Source organism: Monodelphis domestica, chromosome 6 (assembly GCF_027887165.1).
Source record: "Monodelphis domestica isolate mMonDom1 chromosome 6, mMonDom1.pri, whole genome shotgun sequence".
NCBI classification, from domain to species: Eukaryota; Metazoa; Chordata; class Mammalia; order Didelphimorphia; family Didelphidae; genus Monodelphis; species Monodelphis domestica.
Genome location: NC_077232.1, coordinates 84,841,512 through 84,863,623, shown reverse-complemented (window position 1 = coordinate 84,863,623; position 22,112 = coordinate 84,841,512). Strand labels below are relative to the sequence as shown.

Here is a 22,112-nt window from a genome sequence, read left to right as displayed (position 1 = left end):
AATCCTATAAAAATTAAGTCTGTAGAGTCCAGAGACTTTGTGAGACTGCCAAAGGGGTTCACAAAACACGAACAAATTAAGAACCCTTGTTTTAGGTGATTCTAAAAATGCAAAATTGTCTCCAGAATCTCACAATAAAATCATAAAAGCTGATAGTAAAGAGAAACAAAAAAAAGACATTACATTATGCTTATAGAAAAAATAAGCAATGAAATATATATATAAAACACATATAGATATATAATATTTATGTACCAAAAGGCACAGAGGATGAGTTCTTGAAAAGAAAAGCAAGGTGGATTTCAAGAAGACACAACAATAATGTAATTACAGCAGGAGACTTTAATATTTGTCTCTCAGAGCTACATAAATCCAACAAAATGTTAAACAAAGTAAAGAAAAGAAAATACAGAACCAAAGTAATTGTTGGATTAACTAGATTGGACTGACTTATGGTAGCTCCTGACTGATAATATTAAATATACATATTTCTTAGTATTCCAATGTATCATTAGACAAACTTATCATGCCCTAGAGTATAAAGGAATCAAAACAAATGTAAAAAGGCCAATAAACATGTCTTTCTAAGTCCATAAAAGAATAAAAATAGTAGTGAAAGAAAAGGAGCTATAGACCCAGAGAAATACAGATCTTAAAGAACTCAATGCAATAAAAATATATTGTCATCAATTAATAAAGAAAAAACATCTGAAGGGAAGATTAATTTACAAATGAAATCAACCAAATATTTTAAAAGTAATTAATGCTTATCTTTTTTTTTAATTTCCAAAAATAGTCAGAAATCATTTCCCAAAAATCTACTTTGGGAACAAATATGGACCTGATTCTTAAATAAAGGAGAAAAAAAAAGAAAACTTCATCAATTTCATGATCCAAAAACTTAAATACAATACTTTCCAGGAACCTAAATATATATATATATATATCCAGAAAATAATTCACTGTGACAAGTTGTGTGCATTCTGTGGATCCAAGGATAATTCAACATTATGAAAGCCATAAGAATGATTAATTATACATAATCATCCTTACTACTTATACATAAATATATTTAATTATATAAACAACAAAGATAAAGTTCATTAAAAGCAGAGAAAAACCTTTGAGATAATATAGCATTTATCAATATTAAAATCATAGGTATGGAAGGGCCATTCTTTAATATTTTTAACAGCTTGTACTCCAAACCAAGATCTAGAATTATTTGTCATACTAAACTGAAAATAAAATTTAGAAAAGAATGAAACCAGGTATTTTCATAACCCTGGTTAAGAGGACATTTCTTAACAAAACGGGAGATCAAAGAGATCAAAGATAAAATAGATTATTTTGATTGATTACCATTACAAAGTTGTTTTTTTTTTTCACAAACAAGATAAGGAAGACATAATCAGAAGGAAAATGGCAGAGGAAATATTCGTATCAAATATCACTGAAAAATCCTACATCCAACATGTATAGGGAATTGATACATGATACCAAAATCCATTCCTTCCAAAAGATCAAAGGCTGGGGGGAGGGGGGACAATTAGGTGGCTTAGTGAATAGAGTCAGATGTAGAGATGGGAGGTCCTGGGTTCGAATCTAGATTCTGATGCCCTGGGTAAGTCACTTAACCCCCAATGACCCAGCTTTTATTCCGCTTCTGTCTTAGAAATGATACTTAGTATCAATTCTAAGGCAGAAAGTAAAGATTAAAAAAAAAGATAAAAGGATATAAACTTTTCAAAAGAAGATCTGTAAACTTATATGAGACATGTTCCAAACCACCAAAAGTAAGAAAAACACAAATTAAAATAATCTTGAGGTTTTGTCTTAATTCTTGCATAGTGGTAAAGAATAAAAAAAAAGGTGGGGGGACAGTCAATGCTGAAGGGGCCATAAGAAGGCAAGCACTGTGATGCACTATTGGTAGAACTATGAAGTATTCTGGAATCCAATTTGAAATTATGTAAGAAAAGTAGCAAAACTATCCATACCCCCCCTTAAACTTGGCAATCCTACTATTAAGTTTATGCCTAAAGAAAATCAAAGATATAATCAAATATCTGACATATACAAAAATATCCCTAGAAACACTTTTTATGTTAGCAAAGAAATGGAAACAAAGTAGATGTCCACTGATTAAGGAATGGCTTTTTAAAAAATATTCCTAGATGAATATGATGCAATGTTATTGTGTTATTAGAAACAATTAATATGAGAGATTTTGACTAACATAGAAAAATCCATATGAATCAAAATACTATAAAATAAGCAGAACCAAGAGAACAATACATACAATCATTACAACAAGGCAAATGAAAAAAAAATGTCAAAATAAATTAAGTTCTGAAAAATGGGAAAACCAGAGAAGGTCCTAAAGAGATAGCAAATCTACTTCCTTTGACATTGCATAAAGAAGAACAGAAAAGACAGCCTGCTGTCTACCTTAAATGATGATGTTTGTTTACTTGTTTTCCTTTGTCACAGAGAGGGTTCAATCTCAAGAGGGTAGTGGGTAATGACAAAGACAAAAGGTATTAAATAAAGAGAAGTACTGGGCAAACTTCAAGATCTATAAAAATGTGAGTTATTGCTTTGCTGTAAAACAATACTTGGTAGAAAGAGAGGAGAGTTTTGTGTTACTCTCAGAAAAACTAGGGAATCATTAAGAGTAGAGATTCATCATTGAATGCTTTGACATTTACTAATATAAAAGCTTAAAAGTCAGAAGTTATCTAAACATTTACCAAAAAATCAGTGTCTGAGTTGTCAAAATGCAATTCTTTTTTTATTTCTTTTTTACTTAAATTTTTTTTAATTACACATCTGACATTTTGATATTCAGGTTCTCTCCCTTCTTCTTTTCTTCCCTCACTCACTCCAAGGAGTTAAATAATCTGACATAGGTTACCCTGACAAGCAATATATATTTCCATATTCCTCATGCCATAAAAGAAGACATATATTGCACACACAAGAAAAAAATCATGAAGGAACAAAAATGAAAAGTGGAATGCTTTACTCTGCAATCAGACTCCCACAGTTACTTCTTTGGCTACATATAACATTTTTGTCATAGTTTCCTTGAGGTTATTTTGGAACCCTGCATTGCTGTATATATCAATTCTTTAACTCAAGAATATTGGTCTTGTAAGGATCTTAGGGAAAGAGTTCAAACTCCTCATTTTACAGATAAAGAAACTGGTATGTGGAAGAATTAAGTATCCTATCCACAGCCATATGTAGCAAGTTAGGTATAATTCGGATTAGAACTTGGGGATCCTGAATTTCACAATCCAGTGATATTTTTGCTATACCATCTTCTCTCCCTACAAAGAGAATTTTGTCAGTGAATATTACCAAGTAGTTAAAAGGGAAGTCAGAATTCAAATGAATTGTTTCTGAATTTCTACTGAAACAACTTATGGTTTTGCTTCTCAGTTTCTCTCTATATAATGCAGTATTATCTTCAATGTAGTATCATCCAAAAGTGAAATGGTAGAACTTCAATCAAAAGAGAAGTGTTACCCTCACACTTACTAGCCAAATAGCCATGTCCTCCACAAGCTTCTCGACATTCCTGAGCTCCTTGTTGAGCCGTCCAGGAAGCTAGAGGTTTGCCAGCAGATGCCAATATATGAATTTCACGTCCAAGTTCAGCCTTAAAAAGAAGGGATTAAACAGGAAGTTTTTAAACCTTTTAACACTAAGTAATATTTCAAAGGGGACTCATCTTATCAAACAAGTATATTTCAAAATTATGTATAAGAAATTAGTAGTATATTAAATTATGTATAGGGAATAGAAGAATTTGTAATCAGAGAAATAAAAACCCTGGGGCTTAGTGCTTGTTCTGACATTAAATCTGTGTATAGCAAATAGCTTCACTTTTTTGAGCCTCAGTCTCCCCAAATAAAAGAAATAAATTTTCCATTTCCTATTTCATCAGGTTATTGGGAATTTTGAAAATCTTAAAGCACTTTCTATATATGAAGAGATATTATAATTATTATTGGTAATAATCTAATTTTTCTCCATTGTTTATAGTTAAAGGAATGAGAATGGTGAGCAAGTCATATTACAACTGAGAACTATGTTTGTGTTACTAGTATAGGAAAAATCAGAAGAGTATCCATAAGTAAAAATGTTTGAGTTGGCATGGAGGGACTCTGGAGATCATCTTATCTAGCCCCTTATATTGCAGAGAAAATAACTCATCTCTGAGACAGAAATGGGCATATAGTTGACAGTAGTTGAACAAGTACTAAAACCCAGGTTTTTTTGACTCTTAACACAGTACTGTTTCTAGTGTACCTTTATAATACGCATTTTTTTTCAACCTTACAGTTTTGATAACTTACTGTTTAACTCTAGGATACAACAGCAATTACAGAAGAATTAAACAAAGCTGTAAAAGTTTTGCTAAGAGGTTGGAAAAATAGAAATGGGGAGTTGAGAATTGGTCCAATGATTTAGGAGAACTATTTGAAACTATACTCAAAGGGCTCTAAACTCTGCATGCCCTTTGACCTAGCAATAATGCTAGGTCTATTCTCCAATGAGATCAAAGGGAATCAAATGAGATCAAAGTAAAAGAAAAAGGGGAAAAAAGCCCATTGTACAAAAATATTTATAGGAGATTGTTGTGATTAAAATTCTCTGGAGACTATATTAATTTATAATTATTTATTAATAAAGGTTAGAGAGAGAAAAAGATCAAATGATCACCAGGCTGCCCTAATTTCTAGCTGTTTTATGCACACCGCCTTGGCTCACCCAAGGGCTTGTCCCCAAGGGACTGTGAGATAAGCTGGTCCTTGCCAAGAGTTAAATGCTCCAGAATAGGGAGAGAAAGTGACCAGCATCTGGCAGAAGAGAGCTTGCTGCATCCCCTTTTTTATACAGTCAGTTTTCACCACTCCTCCTGGGACTCTCTGATTGGACAGGCTTAACCTCAATCTGGGTCCTAGTCCTGACTTTTTGCCATACCATCTGTCACTCAGGGATTCATGAGTCTTCACCAGAACACCAAGTCAGGACTTCAACTAGCCATGCAGGCAGACCTCTGTCGTCCTCCTATAGTACACTTGCACAGCCCTTAGTCAAGGGGTAGGACGGATATCGGCCAAGAATGGCTTTTCAAATGGAATAAGAGGGTATAGTTTATATTAAATTCACACAAGCTTTTTGTGGTGGCAAAGAACTGGTTGTGATGGAATACTATATTACTGTAAGAAATGATGGATGGATAGTTTCAAGAAAAACCTGGAAAGATCTCCAGGAACTGACTTACTAACTGTTCATTCAATGAATTTATTTTATTTTATGTTATTTTTTGTTTCAAAGAAGAGAGGGATTTATTGTCATCATGCACTAGGTTTAAATAATGGGGGTTATACCTTCATCTGAGCTATCTAATGGGTCAGAAGTGCCCAGCCTAACCTCTGCCTGCATTTTCTCTAGTTGGTGATCAGGTTCTTGGCTAGGTTGAAAACATCGCTGGTTTGCTGGTTGCAGGCAAGGGCATAGCCCTCACAGAAGTAATGCTTGCACTTGCTTACCACAGGGTTGCAGAACGACTGGTGACAAGTGAAGCACTTAAAAGGCAGATTCTTATTGTCACTGCTTACCTCTTAGTTATCTTTGTCAATGCATTGTACATAGTTACAGCAATAGTGTGACAGTCATCAACTGTGAAAGACTTAGCTACTCTGATCAATACAGTGATCCATCACAACTCCAAATACTTCTTAAGCATTAACTCTATAAAGAAGTACCTTAATTTGTTTTGAACTAAAAGAGTATTGTGTTTCCATTGAACATAACATAGCTACTCAATTAGCATCACTTTAGTAACCATAAGCACACCAACAAATGTTTGGTATTATTATCTTACCTGCCTTATACTTTTATCATTTTGTAAAAGGCCTAGCTGAAGTTCTACCAAGTCCATGAACAAAGTTTTTGAGAAGTGGTCTAAAACATATGTAGCTGCCAAGTAAGGAATCAGGCGCCATTGCTGAAAAACAAAAAACAAAAAACCTGAATAAATGGAAGATACTACTTCATACTTCGCTCTTACCAAGTATCCTGTAAGTCTTTTAAGTAGATTTTTTTAAATCACTCCAATGATTTTTTCTTGATACTGATTCAAAATCATACTCTTAATATCCCACCAACCTTACAACATTTCACTGACAAATTATATTCTTACTTTTCTTCAGATTCACATTCAATTTTTTTAAATGAAGAAACAAAAAGGAAAACTTTCAGACCACAAGAACTGCCCAACAATAAAAAAAAAAAGTTGCCTCATGAAGCAGTGAGTTCCTATTCACTGGAATATCACTTTTCAGGGATAATAATGATAATGGAAGACTGATCTCTGAAGATCCCTATCAGCTATGATAAATTATCACCCATCCTGCCAACTGAAAATATGGATTCATATCATTTTAATGTTCATTTGTGAAGGGCTCATAAAAAAAATAAAATCAAAATCAACACCGATCAAACACCTGTTCGTTTTGCAAGCTCTGAGATCTCAGTGATGTGGGTATTCACTTGACTGATGCAGAACACATATCTGTGGCTTTTCATTTCATTGCTCATGTCATTCTAGAAATTTTTTAGAGGATTCACCCAACTTGCTAGAGACCTTCCTCTAAACTTTTCAATAGTTCATAGCTCTCAGACCCCCTTGCCTTCACTTCTACTATGTGATGACCACTCCACCTCTTTTTCTAATTATTTAAATATTATAGGTAGTACACTGGCTATTATATAAGAATTCCCTTAACTACCTTCCAAGCAGTACTTAAAGGCAACCTTACCACCAAGAGGGTGATGAGGATTAGCTATTTGGAGCATAAGATTCAGAGTCATTAACAATGATTAATCATTGAATGCTATCCTGTGTTGCAGGCCATATTTCTGTTGTTTAGCTTCTGCCTTGAAAGATTTCCCTAAAGAACTGTGGGAGTAGAAACACAGAAGAAAAACAACTGCTTGATCACATGGGTCAATGGGAATATGATTAGGGATGTAGACTCTAAATGATCACCCTAGTACAAATATTAATAATATGAAAATAGGTCTTGATCAATGACACATGTAAAACCCAGTGGAATTGAGTGTTGGCTATGGGGGAGGGGGAGGAGGGGAGAGAAAGAACATAAATCATGTAACTATGGAAAAATATTCTAAATTTTAAGACAAAAAAAAAGAAAGATTTCCCTAATATTCAATCACCTAACTATAGCCACTTAAATCAATATATAAATAAATTCCACCATTCTCCAATACATACATACATACAAACAAATGAAATCCCATTTTATGAGTATATACCTGCATTTGATATTCAAGGACTGGAATTTCCTCATCATCATTTGGTCCAAACTGATGGCGAGTTGCAGAGAAACGAATTGCTATTGATAGAGCTAGTTTCAAATTCACCACAGACATTCCTATAATGGAAACTCTACCAGTTGACAGAGTACCTAGTGAAGCACCAAAACGCTGTCGGACATCCTGTTGGTATAAAGAACAGAGATCACTGAAGCGATCAACAAGTGCTTTGGTTGCAGTAATAGACAAAACTTTAATTAACTCAATAAATGTTTGCTAAATGCCTGACTTGCTTAAGAGGTAGAGGAAATGAATGTTTAGCTATGACTTTATCCTTTCCCAAAGAGCAGGCCTATAAAATTTGAAGATGCCAGAAATATAGTGTGAAGATTAAATTTAACTCTCCCCTGATTGTGAAAATGAAATTAACTTTTCCTTAATTGTGAAAATTAAATTAACTCCCCTGCCCACTTTTAGATTTAATCACAAAGAGTATTAACACCCTACTTTAGGTTAAGTGGGTAGATCTGCCCATTTTTAGATTTAATCACCAAAGGTGTAAATACCCTATTCACACTTGAGTGGGGAAGTCTCTGACTCACATGTGCAATAGTGGGTGATGAATCAGAATTAAATTGACTGCTCCTGAGCAGTCCTAAAGCAAAGCTTCAACTGTGATTGGTAGATGTAAAATTAGGGGAAGGCACAGGAAATGACACAAAAGAAAGTGTCTTTAAAAGGGAGTTACAACTTCCTGAGTGCAGTTTTACTTGGAGTTCTACTTGGAATTGAACTTCCTGTGAGAAACAATTCTTCATTCTTTGGAGTTGAGAATGGAGAAGAATCGGCTGACTGGACCTGAGACCCTGTTCCTGGAGAGGCTATTCTTAAATTTCTTCCTTTGGACTGACACGTGGAGAGTGAAAAGGGCTGACTCCTTTCCTGGATTTTCTGGAAAAAATAACTAGCCTTAGGAGAGACCTACCTCTTGAGAGAGACTTCCCCAGGTCTTTGGCTTTGCTGAGGCTAGCTAAGGACTAACTCTCCCTGCCTGGGTTGAGTCAGGGGCCAGGATTAAATTACTTAGTGCTTAAGCTAGATATCTTACCCTATCCTCTCTCTGATTTTCTTATTTCACTTTTTCTATATTTTGTAAAGAAATTGTAAAGAAATCTCTTTGGAATAAATTACATTCCTGGCAACCCTATTTTAAATATAGTCCAGTACAACTTTTTTTTTTATAGTTAACCCTTTTTTTCCCCTTATGATAGCTAACATGCTGGGCCAACATAATTAGGATCCAAATGACTTTCATTTGTCTCAAATGTTTGGCCAAATGTAAAAAGATTAAATTTAAGAGAGAGAACTCTTGGAAAAGTATGGAGAAGAGCTAGCTAGAGAAGAGTAGACATGAAAAAATCTGGGGGTTTTAGTAAACCATAAGCTCAAAATTGTAAGAATTATAATAATATTTCTACCCAGACATATATTTTATAAAGTTTGTTAGAAAGGGTAGACAATCAGTTTAAATCTCATCATTCCTATAAGTAACCTGACCATGTGCTTCCCTAGTCTGCAAGACTCTTCCTCCTTCCCCCTTACCCTCCTGCTCCATTCCCATGTCTCTTCTCTGTTCCCTTCTCGATTCTCCCCAAGAAGCCCAAAACCTTGACTTTTATTGACGCACAACATGTACACAAACGTAAAACCTGGCATTGACCAACAGGTCAAGCTACTCAGGAGGGGGAGGGGAAGAACTTCCTTGACACAAAATGAAGTTAATTATGTGAGCTGGCAGTCAAAAAAGCTGCAAAGCTTCTAATAACACATTCTCAGGCAGTATTCACAATGGACACAAAAATGCATTTTTGGTCACACCATTTCTGAAGCACTATGTTCAGTTTGGGATGATACTTTTTTGAAAAACATAAAAAAATTGGAGTGTATACAGAAGATGATAAACAATATGAAGAAAGGACTGGAGATCAGGTGATATGGAAACTGATTGAAGGAACTGGAGTATTTAACCTAAAGAAGAAAAAACTTAGAAAATAACAACTGATTTCAAGTACCTGAAAGGCTGTCATGTATATGAATGAATGAGCACTTATCAAGTATTTATCATGTGCAAAACCCTAGGGATACTAGTAAAGAAGAAAGGCAGTCCTTGCCCTTAAAGGAGCACATGTTCTACTAGTGGGAGACACATAGTGGAGATTTCAGCTCAGTGGTCATTTAAGGGGCAATGGTGTCAGAGAGCAATTCATCTTTTATTTTAAACCCTTACTTTTTTCTAAGACAGAAGAGTAATAAGGGCTAGGCATTTGGGGTTAAGTGACTTGCCTAGGTCACACGGGTAGGAAGTATCTGAAGCCACATTTAAACCCAGGATCTCCCATCTCTAGGCCTGGCTCTCAATCCACTGAGTCACCTAGCTGGATAGCAATTCATTTTGAATTGTTTGACTGTACTAAACTTTGGGGATAGCAACTCTCATTTTTAAGTCTTCAATGGCTATGGCTCCTCAAGGGGCAGTGACTGTGGAACCTGTAGAAGCATCTGCCAGGCCACATTTCCATTGGGTAGAGACTAGGGACAAGGAAGGAGGCACGGTCCATGCTCTGGGGAGACACTACTATCCCCAGGCTCTTGGCCCAGGTCCTGGGCTATCAGATCATGGTCTGAAGAAGTGGTGATCAGGTTAGTAGAGGTTTGAATTGACTGATAACACCCCATTGCCTCTTTTTCTGCTCTTTAGTTCAGATAATTTGCCCTGCTGGAGGCAGTTGGTTGGAAACTGGCAAGACGTCTAGCCTCTTCTTCAGAAGGGTTGCTTCCCTGATGGTGGTTGTGTGGACTAACCTGGGAGTAGAGGGTTTTAAAAGCACTACTATTCCAGGGGTTTGGGGGTTTACATACTTAATGATGGAAGTGGTCAGTAGCTGGTATTAGTGGTATCAAAGAACAAGCCCATTTTTCACAAGGGCTGATCTTCTCAATGATGGCTAAAAGAGACAGGCTAGAAATAGGGACAGTATTCTGGGGAGGGGAGGAGGGCACTGCCATTCTGAGGGTTTAGATACAAGATCCTAGACTATGTCCATCCAAGCCCATTGGGAAATGGAAGTCAATGGAAGTCTAATTTTCTGGTTTCCTTCAGGGTCCTCTAGCTAGGCTGGCTTACCCACCCATCCTAATCACCCCAGGGTGTAGAAGCTATATAAGACTTGTTCTTGCTTGGCTCTAGAAAGTAGAATTAGGAATAATGGGTAGAAATTGCCAAGGAGTAGGCTTCAGTTCTACATAAAGAAATACTTCTAATAAGTAAAACTGTATAAAAGAGAAATAAAGCTGCTGGAAGAAATAGAGAGCTCCACATTATTAGAAGACCTCATGTAAGATGCTAGATGACTGACTTAGTGCTCATCAGAGATGCTTTGGGGGAAGATTCCAATTTAGGTCCAGAGTGATCTCGGCATCCTCTGAGGTCCTTATGAACTTTGATTCAAGGATTCATAGAGCTTTCTGACTAGTCACAGGGTAACAGCTATATATAGCTATTTGATAGGAGTAAAAATACTACCATAAATTTATTATATCAATCAACATGCATTTATTTAACAGCTACAACATGCCAAGCACTATGCTAGACATTACAAAAATCCTATTCAATGACAACCTTGACCTACTCTTAAAATCAGTGAGTTAATCCCTTATTATACTTCTCAATTTCCTGGTGGCTTTCAAGTGAAGAACAACTGTGAGTCTCTAAGTAGGAGGTGGGACTGTGGTAGCCTCAGCACTCCCTGTGTCTTCTGTATTTATTTTTTCCTACTCTTGGGTCAATGAGTCTAGATTCAGCACAGACCATGTTGTGACTTTTGTGCTTCAAAAGGTTGACCATTAGCAGTCCCCTCAGCTACTAGAGGTGGTAGCATAGACCCCTGGTACTAGAAGCAGCAATAGCCACATCTGGTGAATAACCAGTCCTGAGGAAAGACCTGCTTGATCCAAGCCAGTGATAGATGGACACTATGTCTTTCAAGGAGCTAGCTGAGCTAAGCAAGAGAATAACGCATCCATTAGTGTAATAAAGAATAAACTGACGGAAACTTATTACTTCTTGAGTTAGAGAGGTTGAACTGAGGGGAAGCATTTTTTTCTACAAATGACTGTGTTCTCTGGCTGACTTTGACTAGAGAGAGGACTGGTGCAGGGACCTGAAACTGCTGAGGTAATCTGAGACTGCTTAATGGTAATGGAGGACAGAGAAATGCTGCTGGGGGATGCTGACACACACACAGGGATACTGGTACACAAGGGACTGCTCTGGGGAAATCTACTTATTGATCCCTAACGATGGCAGATCTATTTCCTAATCTCCTCCCTCCCTCCATTCCTCCTCCCTGCTCCAACTGCCACCCTTCTCCTCCCAATTTTCCCTCCCCCGAGTGAATTATAAAATACTCTAAGTTTCTTTCTCAGGTAAGGGGCTTACTGGGATAACAGGATGGGAAACTGAGGTAAGGGAGACGAGGAAGTCCCTAATCTAAATGAATGATTTTAGAAAGGTTTGAGGGAGTACTTCAGTCACAAACAGTGACTCTGAGATAGGGAGATGGAGGACAATGGCTTTTCAAGATCTTCTTTCTTCTTCAGTTAGATTTCTCCTTCTTGTCAATTCCAACTGTCCAAAGTCAGAGAACTTCAAGTAACCAAATCAGCCTCACCAGAGTCCAAAAGCTAAGTCAGCTTCACAAAAGTCTCTCAGCCAACTTCAAACTCCAGAGAGCAAATGTCTGTCCCCCAGTCAGAGACCCAGGGACCAAAAAGCCCCTCTGGTCAACTCCAATTGCTCAGAGCCAGAGAGCCAGAGACTAAGTTCAAAAGCCCAGTTACTCTTCTTAGTGTGGCCAGCCAAAAGCCTCCAGGGAAAAGTATGACTTCCAGTCCCAGACACAGAGACACAAAAGACCCCTCCCTCAGCTCCAACTGCCCAGAGAAGAGACTAAGTTCAAAAGCCAAGTTTCTCCTCTCCCACCGTGTGGCCAGCAAACCCCCAACTCAGCTCCAACTGCCACCAACCCGGGGACATTCCTATGGAATCCTGGGTTTTGCATTTTAGAGCTAGATGCATCTTGGTCCATATGTCCTGCAAAATCTTTTCTCTTTCATATCTCTAATACAATCCCCCCTTTTATTAGCCCTAAAAATGCAACATACATTTTATTTTTAATGATACTTACCTTATTAATAATAATTCTATCTTAACTCTTTGCTATCTGAAATATACTCTTACCCCCTCCCCCAATAACAAATCCTAAACTCCTCTTAGCTGTTCTATCCATCTAAATTCTAAGCTAAGAATGGGTCATGGGAAAATGATTTAGGTAAGGGAATTACATGAATATAGTTTTCATAACACAATAAGTAACATTTTCCAAATCATTACAACAATTTCAATAGCATTTTGAACATGCAAATATTCTAATTCCTAATGTCTATAAATTTACTAAGAAAATCTCCTATCACTAACAAATGCTAACCTACAATCATAATACAATCTAACTTTTCTACTATAGAACTTCTATGTTTCTATTTCCTAAGTCTTAGACCAATTCACTAGTCTATTACTATTGTTAGTAGTTAGACTATTAATAAACTTACTATAAAAGTTAGCTCATTAGTCAATTAGTAACTTAGTATAACTTTACATATGTACATCCTTGTAGATTTCTGTGCAAACTCATACAGAAAAGTCTGTTTGGATTTTCCACAGAAATTTCTTATCAGTGTATTCATTTGTTGTCATACATATTGTATACTTACCCATTCCACAAATTATGTTACTTTGCTATGTAGGATGTGCATGCAAATGTATATGTGATGTCCACATGTACGACGAATCCTTACATAACCTTCATGGCCAAAAGTTCCAAATTTCACATTTCCAAAGTTCTTTCATGTTCATTCACGTTGCTTGAAGAAATTCTCTTCCTTTCCACTCTGGTCCTTCATCTGGTCTGCATGCCATACGCCATCGTCCTGACTTGATTGAAGACTTGTTTTCTTTCCATCAGGATACGCTGCAACAATCAGGAACCCAGGAACACACGAACAAACCACGAACAATGCATGTGTGTGAGATTTATACGTGTGTGTGTGTGTGTGTGTGTATGAGTGAAAAGTTACTTTTGCATGGAAGTGTGATGAAATCTCCGTGCATGCAGAATTTATCTTTCTTTATGCATGAGGTAAGCATTTGCATTTGCATTTGTGTACCATTTCGTGCTTGTAGGTAAGATGAACTTGTGTTTTCTTCTTGCATGGATGTATGCATTATGCCTCAGAGTATATTTTTCAAGGTCTATCTTATGGTTACTGTATGTAACTTTTTTTTGACTTGTCATTGTATGTATTACTTGGAGATAGATTTTTTTTTGTTACTATTTCAGGTAGATAATGCAAGGTTTTCCTTTTGTTTTCTGTGTTAATGGCTGCATATCTTCAGAGACTTTACTATATATTTCAGATTTAGCGGTGCATTTCTATTCTGTAATCAATTCAACTTGTGCAGGGCTCTCATTTTTTTTTGTATTATTATGGCTGTATATCTTCATGGGTGCTATCTTTTCATTATTTTAACTTGTGCAGGGCTCTCTCTATTGTATTCTGGTGGCTAGTACTCATGTGCTTTCCTGTGTTTTGGGTGGGGATTACATTTGCTTATCACTTATTTTCCTAGGGCTACTCAATATTATGGGTGTGGTGCAATTTCACATGTGACGCATGGAACCATGGATCTCTTTGATCAACCTTTATAGATGTTGGGGTTGTCATCACGACTGTAGTAGGTCCGATCCATCTTGATTCTGTAGGAGATTCTCTATTAAAGTTCTTGACATAGACTTTATCACCTGGTTTTATCTTGTGCAATGAAAAATCTAGTGGTATCCTTTGCACAAGTAAACCCAGTTTCCTTAGTTCTTCAATCCTACCTTGTATCTGTTTTAAGTATTCATGAAGAATGCATTCCCCTCTTAAGATGGACAAGTAAGGTGGCTTTACTGTCCTACCATGCCAAAGAGGCTGACCATACAGCATTTCAAAAGGTGATATGTGCAGGTCAGTCCTAGGCCTGGTTCTAACGTTGAACAAAGCAAGAGGCAAAACATCTGTCCATTTTAAATATGTTTCTGAACAGAGTTTACCTATTTGTGTTTTTAACTCTTTGTTCATCCTTTCAACCTGCCCCGAACTCTGGGGCTGATAGATTGAATGCTAATTACACTTAATCCCCAAGTTCTTATAGATTTCTCGTAGAATCTGGGAAGAGAATTGGGACGCCTTGTCGGAGTCGATGGTATCGGGAATGCCATGCCTCGGTATAATCTCCTTCAATAGAAATTTCACTACCGTGGCAGTGTTACTTTTCTTGGACGGGCATGCTTCAACCCATTTAGTCAGTCTATCCACTATAACCAATGCATATTTGTATCCCTTGTCCTTAGGCATGTTGATATATATATATATATATATATATATCCCTCAGCAGTTTCAGGTCCCTGCAGCAGTCCTCTCTCTAGTCAAAGTCAGTCAGAGAACACAGTCATTTGTAGAAAAAACTGGTTCCCCTCACTTCATCCTCTCTAACTCAAGAAGTTCTAAGTTTCCGTCAGTTTATTCTTTATTACATTAGTGACAACATACCTAAAAGCTAGTTGTTGGATGGAAACTCTACAAGTTGAGAAAAGGACTCTGAAAACCAGAAGTCTTAAGGTATCTGTCAGCCAAATATGTTCCCTACTGGTATGAAAGTACCTTTCAGCTTCAAATTTGAGCCCTCTCTCCACAGAGAAAAACACATCTCTAAGTTAGGGGAAATGCTTTTGTCCTCCTATTCTTGCCATGCCTTTGTAACAATTAGCTATCAAGTAGTTAATCAATATAGGGGGGAGCATGCTGGATAAGGAGTTCAAGTGCAATAATGTAGAAGCCTCAGGGCTTCAGGGTTATCCCTAGAATACTGAGGGGGGTAGGAGTAACTGCCAATCTTTGGGGACCTAGCCTGCCAGTATGAGTGCACATTCCAAGAATGAACCTTTGCTGTAAATGTTCTCATTTGAATACTTATGTACTGATATCTGGTGTGTTACTACATCTACAATGAATATTGAAGCAAGTATGAGAAGCATGAATTTTGCAGCCTGAACATGTTCATGACTAGCTCATAAATGCTCACTTTTTTTTCTTTTTACTTTTAAATAGCCCTAGATTACTTGGCTTAGTGTGAAAACCTTAAGCAAATTCATTTGAAAAGAATTGCCTATTGACTTGGACTTTACTTAATAAACAACCCCCAAAAGCCTAACTGGAAGTGTTTAGAGCTTACCTGACCCTGTCTCCTTTCTCTTAAAGGAGATCATGCTTATCCTATGGATGTGATTCTGCTCCAAATGCCTTTGCTGCAGCAGGCATCCATGAGGGAAATGTCAGATGCCCTTTAGAACTGGGAAGTCCCTTAGAAATCTTCTAGCCCAGCCCCTTCATTTTTCGGATGAGATAACTGAAACCCACACAGATTGAGTGACTTGCCCAAGCTCACATTTGCAGTAGAAACAAGCTGAGATTCAAATTCTAATCCAGCACTCCAGCTTCAATGCTCTTTCTACTGCATATTACTGCCACAAAAAGAGCCAAATTTCACTTTGTTGGAAAATGTCATTCTTTGTATGATGAACAATGGATCATTCATATAAATTTTCTTTTGATAGTCCTCATTTTATGCACAAGTTCAATACAAGAGTACTGTACCTTAAAGGAAGTACTGTAGACTCCCTCTGGGGTGACGTCACCTGTTCGGTTTAGCAGATTTTCCCGGGGAATTCTAACATTATGAAACATAGTGAATCTGCCAAAAAAAAATTAATAAGAGAACTCAGAACTCAGTTGGTATCACAGAACTAATTTTGATATTTCACAAGCTGGTTGTACCATGTTGTTAACAATGAATTAAACATCAGAGTTGACCCAAAAAACAAAATTCTCCTTCCCTAGATATGACCAGAAGAGGAGGTAGGCTGGAGGAGGTAGGCTGGTTAAATAGTAAAGGCAGGAATACTACCAAAACCTGATATAGTAAAGGGCACAGAGGAAAATCTGAAGTGTGTAGGTACATCACCTACTGCAAATTTGCAAAAGGAAACATACAAGAATGGCAAAGGCTAAGAAGGCATAGAGGAATAGCTGATCAGAAAGATGGGGGCCAGCAATGAATGATATAATGGAGCTACAGAAATTATTCTTATAATGGTTTTATTTCTATCCATCAATTAGTATTTATCAGCCACTTACAGTGTACCAGGCACTGTCCTAGGCATGAAGAATATCGACCAAAAAAAAAAAAAGATGAAACAGCCTTTGCTTTGAAAGAAAGAACTCACGTTCTAAAGGGGAGGAAGCATGTCCATACACCTACTCAGGTATAGACCAAATAGATGGAAGGTGACTTTGGAGGGAGAAGACTAAAACTTCCTATTAAAGGGACTCTAACAGGTTCTCAAAAAATCTATGTCCATATACTTACCAGATCCTAGATTTAGCCTTGAAAGGGATCTCTGAGACCAGCTAGTACAACCCTCTCATTCTACTGATAAGGAAATTGAAGCCTACAGAGAATTAGGGACTGCACAAATCATAAAGGCAGCAAGTGAGCAAAGAGACAGAAGCAAGGAGGGAATGCCCTCCCAGCAGAGGGGACAGCAGGGGCAAAGTCATGGAGCCTGGCAGTGTAATACTATACATGAGGAAAAGTAGGAACATGTAGGTTCCCAGAGTTCATGGAAGAGAGCAATGTGTAACCAGCCTGGAAGGGAAGGTTGGAACCAGATTAAGCCAAATAGTGGAGTCTGTATTTGCTCCTAGAGGTAATAGGAAGCCACTTAAAGTTGAACTTTTAGTTCTTTGGGCCAGACTCCTAAACTCTACCAAGCATAACTTCCAGGATAGGCAAACATTTTACTTCTCTGAAGCTCTACCTCCAGGGGGATGATAATACTTGAACTCTACATACTTCACAGTTTTATGGTCAAGAAAAATACTTTGTAAAGCTGAAATGCAAAGCATTTTTATTATTACCATGGGCTTTCAGAACCTTTTCAAACCTTCCTCCTTGTGCTAAATAACAGTTTGATGGGTGGAAAATGTATGTTATTATTACTTTTCATTACTACTACTACTATTTGTGATTTTAAAAAAAGGAATGATGGTCTCATTGAGTTGAGCTGACTGAATATGGAAGATAGTAGGTAGAAGGAAAAGTGAACTGGATTTTAAATTAGTGGGCCATGATTCAAGTCCCAAGTCTGTCACTATTTGTATGATACTAGGCAGTCACTAAGCATTTCTAAGATCCAGTTTCTTCTTTTGCAAAATGAGGATAATATTTTCACTAGCTATCTCAAAAGGTTATTATAAAAATCAAATAAACAAGATGTGTAAAGATCTTGGTAAACTGTAAAATGCTATGTAAATGTAATCTATTATTCATGCTATTGATATGCTGGCTGAAATGAGCCCTGGCATGAGCAGTGACATTGACATACGGCCAGACATATAGCCATCCAATTCCCAAGATTCAGGTGTCTCATTTCCTGTTTTGCTAATGGTCTGACTGATACAAAAGGGAAAATGCCCTTGAACAGTTAATATTCTGAGGAACAACAGCATTGACAAAAAAGTGGTACAGTTAACAGAAGTCATATTTTGTCCTCAGGTTTTAGGTACTGACTTCCCTCTATATCCATACTCAGATAACATTTATCTCAGTTTCCTGAGACAGTTTTCTATGATGAGATGAAATTATAAGGTTTGTTTTTTAGAAATTGTTGAAAAGTTTTAATATTAGAAACTTAAATATAGATTCAATTAGAAATTATAATAACTAGCATTTATACAGTGCTTTAAGATTTGCAAAGTGTTTTACACATTGTGCCATTTGATCTATACAACAATACTTTGAGGGAGGTGCTATTTATTATCTCCACTTTTTAGTTGAAGAAACACACAAAGAGGATGAGTTGCTGAGGGTCACACAAGTTAGTGAAAAGTATTAGAAATTAAATATACAGGTACTCAGTTACTTCAAAGTAAAGACTATGAAACCAAGTCTTAAAAGATTCTAGAAAAAAATGACTGATTTTTAAAAATTTGTACCTTGTAATATAATGTGATAAACATTAAGAAAAATATTTTTAAACAATGGAAACTAAAGCAAGCACTAGACCTGCTGACTTGAAGGATTTTAAAGGTTGTTACATGGAGGAAAGATTAGACATTCTGCTTGGTTATTAAAGGTAGAATTAAACTGGGGAAATTGCAAAAAGGTCAAGATAAGCTTGAGAAAAGACAAAGCCTCTTAACCCTTTAAATTCTCTAAAAGAAGACCAAGCTTTTTCCAAAAACAACAACTCCTCTTCCTCTTTTGAAATCTATAAGCAAAGACTGAAGAACTCCTTAATCAGAAAGGCTGCAGAAGGGCTTCCTTTGAGTTATACGCTGGACTAGGTGGCCACTAAAGTCCCTTTTAATTCACATTTTTCTGGTATATGTTTCAAATAGAAATGGATATGTTCCCTTGAACTGAAAAGTATACTTGGCAAGATCATAATGTCCCTAGTTTTTAAAATACTGGACAACCATATACATCAATGCAATGAAAAGTTATATTAATAATGAAAGGATTCAGTTTGCCAATTTAGAAAAGTTTATTTCACAATACTCTAGAGAACATGCCTATTCACACTAACAGATGTTCTATAAACTGTGCTAAATGTACTTGAAAAATATCAGTAGTTCCTATAGCAACTTACCTGGTTATTAAGATCATTCTCAATTTCATAAACTGTATTCTTTTATTGAGGCAGCAATAAAGAGAACTTTAGAAAATAAGACTAATGACACAAGCAGGCAGATACAGAAATGACATTTTGTTGGCATAAATTCAGATTATTTCACTAAGAAAGGAACTACACTAGTTGAAGGTGGAAGACTATCCCTCAGGAGATGGATTTACTCAGATCATTATTGTCTACATTCCAAAACTAAATCATACTGACAACAATCTGCTAAAGAACTTACAAATGACTATATTTTCAGGTATATATAAGGAAATATGAATACCTGGGATTGAGGGAGAAAGTGTACATATTTTTGGAAAGCTCCAAATTCTTTATAAGGTTTCTCTTTTATTTAACCAAGGGAAGCTAGGTGGTTCAGTAAATTGAGATCTAGGCCTAGAGACAAGAAGTCCTGGGTTCAAATATGTCCTCAGACAGTGTGTAACCCTGAGCAAGTCATTTAACCCCCATTTCCTAGACATTGCTACTCTTCTGTCTTTTAACTAATATAGAGTATTGATTCTAAGATGGAAAGTGGAAAGTAAGTATTTTTAAAAAATGAACTGCCTTTAGATGTGGCCTGTTGAGTGCCTGATTTGGAGCAAGAAAGATACCTTCTCTAGATCTCCTTTTTCATGTATGTTATAGAATGGGGTTAGTAGGATTAATCACTGAACTAATTCAGTGCTTTCTTTCCTTTTACTGGGATTACTGTAAGAACCTTCTAATTGATCTTTCTTCCATCCTATCCCCCTCCTCCAGTCTATCCTTCATATAAATGCTAAATTTATATTCCCAAAACCTGAATGTGACCACGTCATTCCCCTCAAGAAGCTGGTGAAGCTCCCTGTCACCTCTGAGATAAAAAAATCAACTCCCTATTTGGCATTAAAGTCCTCACAATCTGACTCCAAACTGTACTTTCAAACTTATTTCAATAACAGCAAACATTTATTAAGTATTTTCTTGGAGCAGACACTGTACTGAATGCTAATGATACAAAGAAAGCCAACACACTGTTTCTGCTCTTAAGGAGCAAACAATCTCATAGCAGAGACCCACAATTAGCCAGGGACACAGAAGACCGCAGTGGATAGGAAGGACATCTGAAAACTCAGCAGTGAGGAAGGCCAGGAAAGCCATTCTACAGAAAGGAACATTTGAGATGAATCCTGAAGCAGTCAGGAAGACTAAGAAGCAGAGGTGAAGAAGGAACACAGGCACAGGACGATTTGGTGCAAAGACATGGAAGGGAGAATGAGGCTGGGGAACAAAGGAACAAGCATTAATTTATAATGCCAGGCATTATGCTAAGTGCTTTACAAATATCATCTCATAATAAAAAAAGGAGAAAAGGCCTACTCATACAAAAGTATTTATAGCAGCTTTTTTGTGGTAATAAAGAATTGGAGAATGATGGGATATCCATCAGTTGGGGAATGGTTGAACAAACTGTGGTACATGTTGGTCATGAAATACGATTGTGCTATAAGAAATGATGAGCAAGAAGATTTCAGAAAAAGCTGGAAAGATCTTCAGGAAAATGATGCAGAGTGGAATAAGCAGAACCCAGAGAACATTGTACATAGTAACAGCAATTTTATACAACGATTATCTGTGAAAACTTGGCTATTCTCGGCCATGCAATGATCTGGGACCATCCTAAAAGGCTTATGACAAGGAATGCTCTCCACCTCCACAGAAGAATGTTGGAGTTGTCTTTCACAGCGGTGCATTTATGGCTTTATTTTGGAGTTTTGGTTTTGTATAAGTTTGCTCTTACAACAATGACCAATATGAAAGCATGTTTTGCATGACAAGAAATATAAAATAAAAATAAAAAACAAATATAATCTTATTTGATCCTCACAAGAAGTTGCTGTTACTAACTCCATTTTACACATAAGGAAACTGAGGCAGGTGTCAGTTAAGTGACTTGCCTGGAATCACACAGCTGCCTGAAGTTGGATTTGAACTCAGATCTTTCTGACTCCAAATCCAGCACACTATCCACCATAATTCCTCATTGCCTGAAAACAGAGGATGAAATGCTGTTTGTGATGAACAGCAACTAGAGCAGCTAGGGAAGCCGAATCATAATATGGAAGGAAGTAGCATATAAGAAGGAGAAAAAGAAAGGGGTCTGGTTATGAGGAGTATTAAATGCCACATAGTTTCTAACTGACTTCCTCACTCATGTTTTACTCCAGACAAACTGTCTGACCTCCTGCTCCTCATGGGTAACATTCCTTCTCTCATTCTACAACTTTTCAAAGCCTGATCCCCAAATCTGAAAAGCTATCTGCCTCTCCTAATGCCATCTCAGGAACTGCCTCCACCTCTGGAGGACCTTTTTGTCAATTTACTAGATTTCTCATCTCTCAGGGCTTGTCTTTTCTATAGAATGTACACTCCTTGAGACAGGAACAGTGTTGTTTTTCTTCTCTATATTAAACACATCATAGGTACTTAATAATGTTTACTTAACTGAATTGAATCTCTAAACCCCAGAAGCATTTACTAAATTGGATACCCTTTGGATTGGAATCTTTGATACATCTGAATCCCTTAAATCCAATCTCAAAATCATTTTATGTTATTAAAGTTGTCTAGGAAACTGGGTGTAATAAAAAGGTCAGTTAGTTTGCCTAATCACAGGAGTCAGAATTCACTAATGTTGTCAACAATGGACATTGTTGTATTAGGTATTTTCAACTACCCCTAAATTTTAGTAGCTAAACATTTTTCTTTATGTTTACTGTTTAGAGCACCCTCGTGTGTCTTAACATTGTAATAACATGTTACATCTTACACAGTATGTTGTATATGATATATAATAAATGCACAATTGGTTCAAAA

At 36.7% G+C, this 22,112-nt stretch overlaps 1 protein-coding gene across 2 annotated transcripts in view; it reads right to left on the bottom strand.

Moving 5' to 3' along the window:
* Nucleotides 1-22,112, bottom strand: part of ACOX3 (acyl-CoA oxidase 3, pristanoyl) — a 92,311-nt gene that overhangs the window by 28,990 nt on the left and 41,209 nt on the right. For both annotated transcript variants that reach the window (XM_007496804.3, XM_001372621.4), the window contains exons 8-11: nt 16,171-16,267; nt 7,357-7,539; nt 5,903-6,025; nt 3,547-3,667 (exon numbers count right to left, since the gene is read on the bottom strand). In XM_007496804.3, the coding sequence (XP_007496866.1) occupies nt 3,547-3,667; nt 5,903-6,025; nt 7,357-7,539; nt 16,171-16,267 (524 nt within the window). The remainder of the gene's footprint in view (nt 1-3,546; nt 3,668-5,902; nt 6,026-7,356; nt 7,540-16,170; nt 16,268-22,112) is intronic.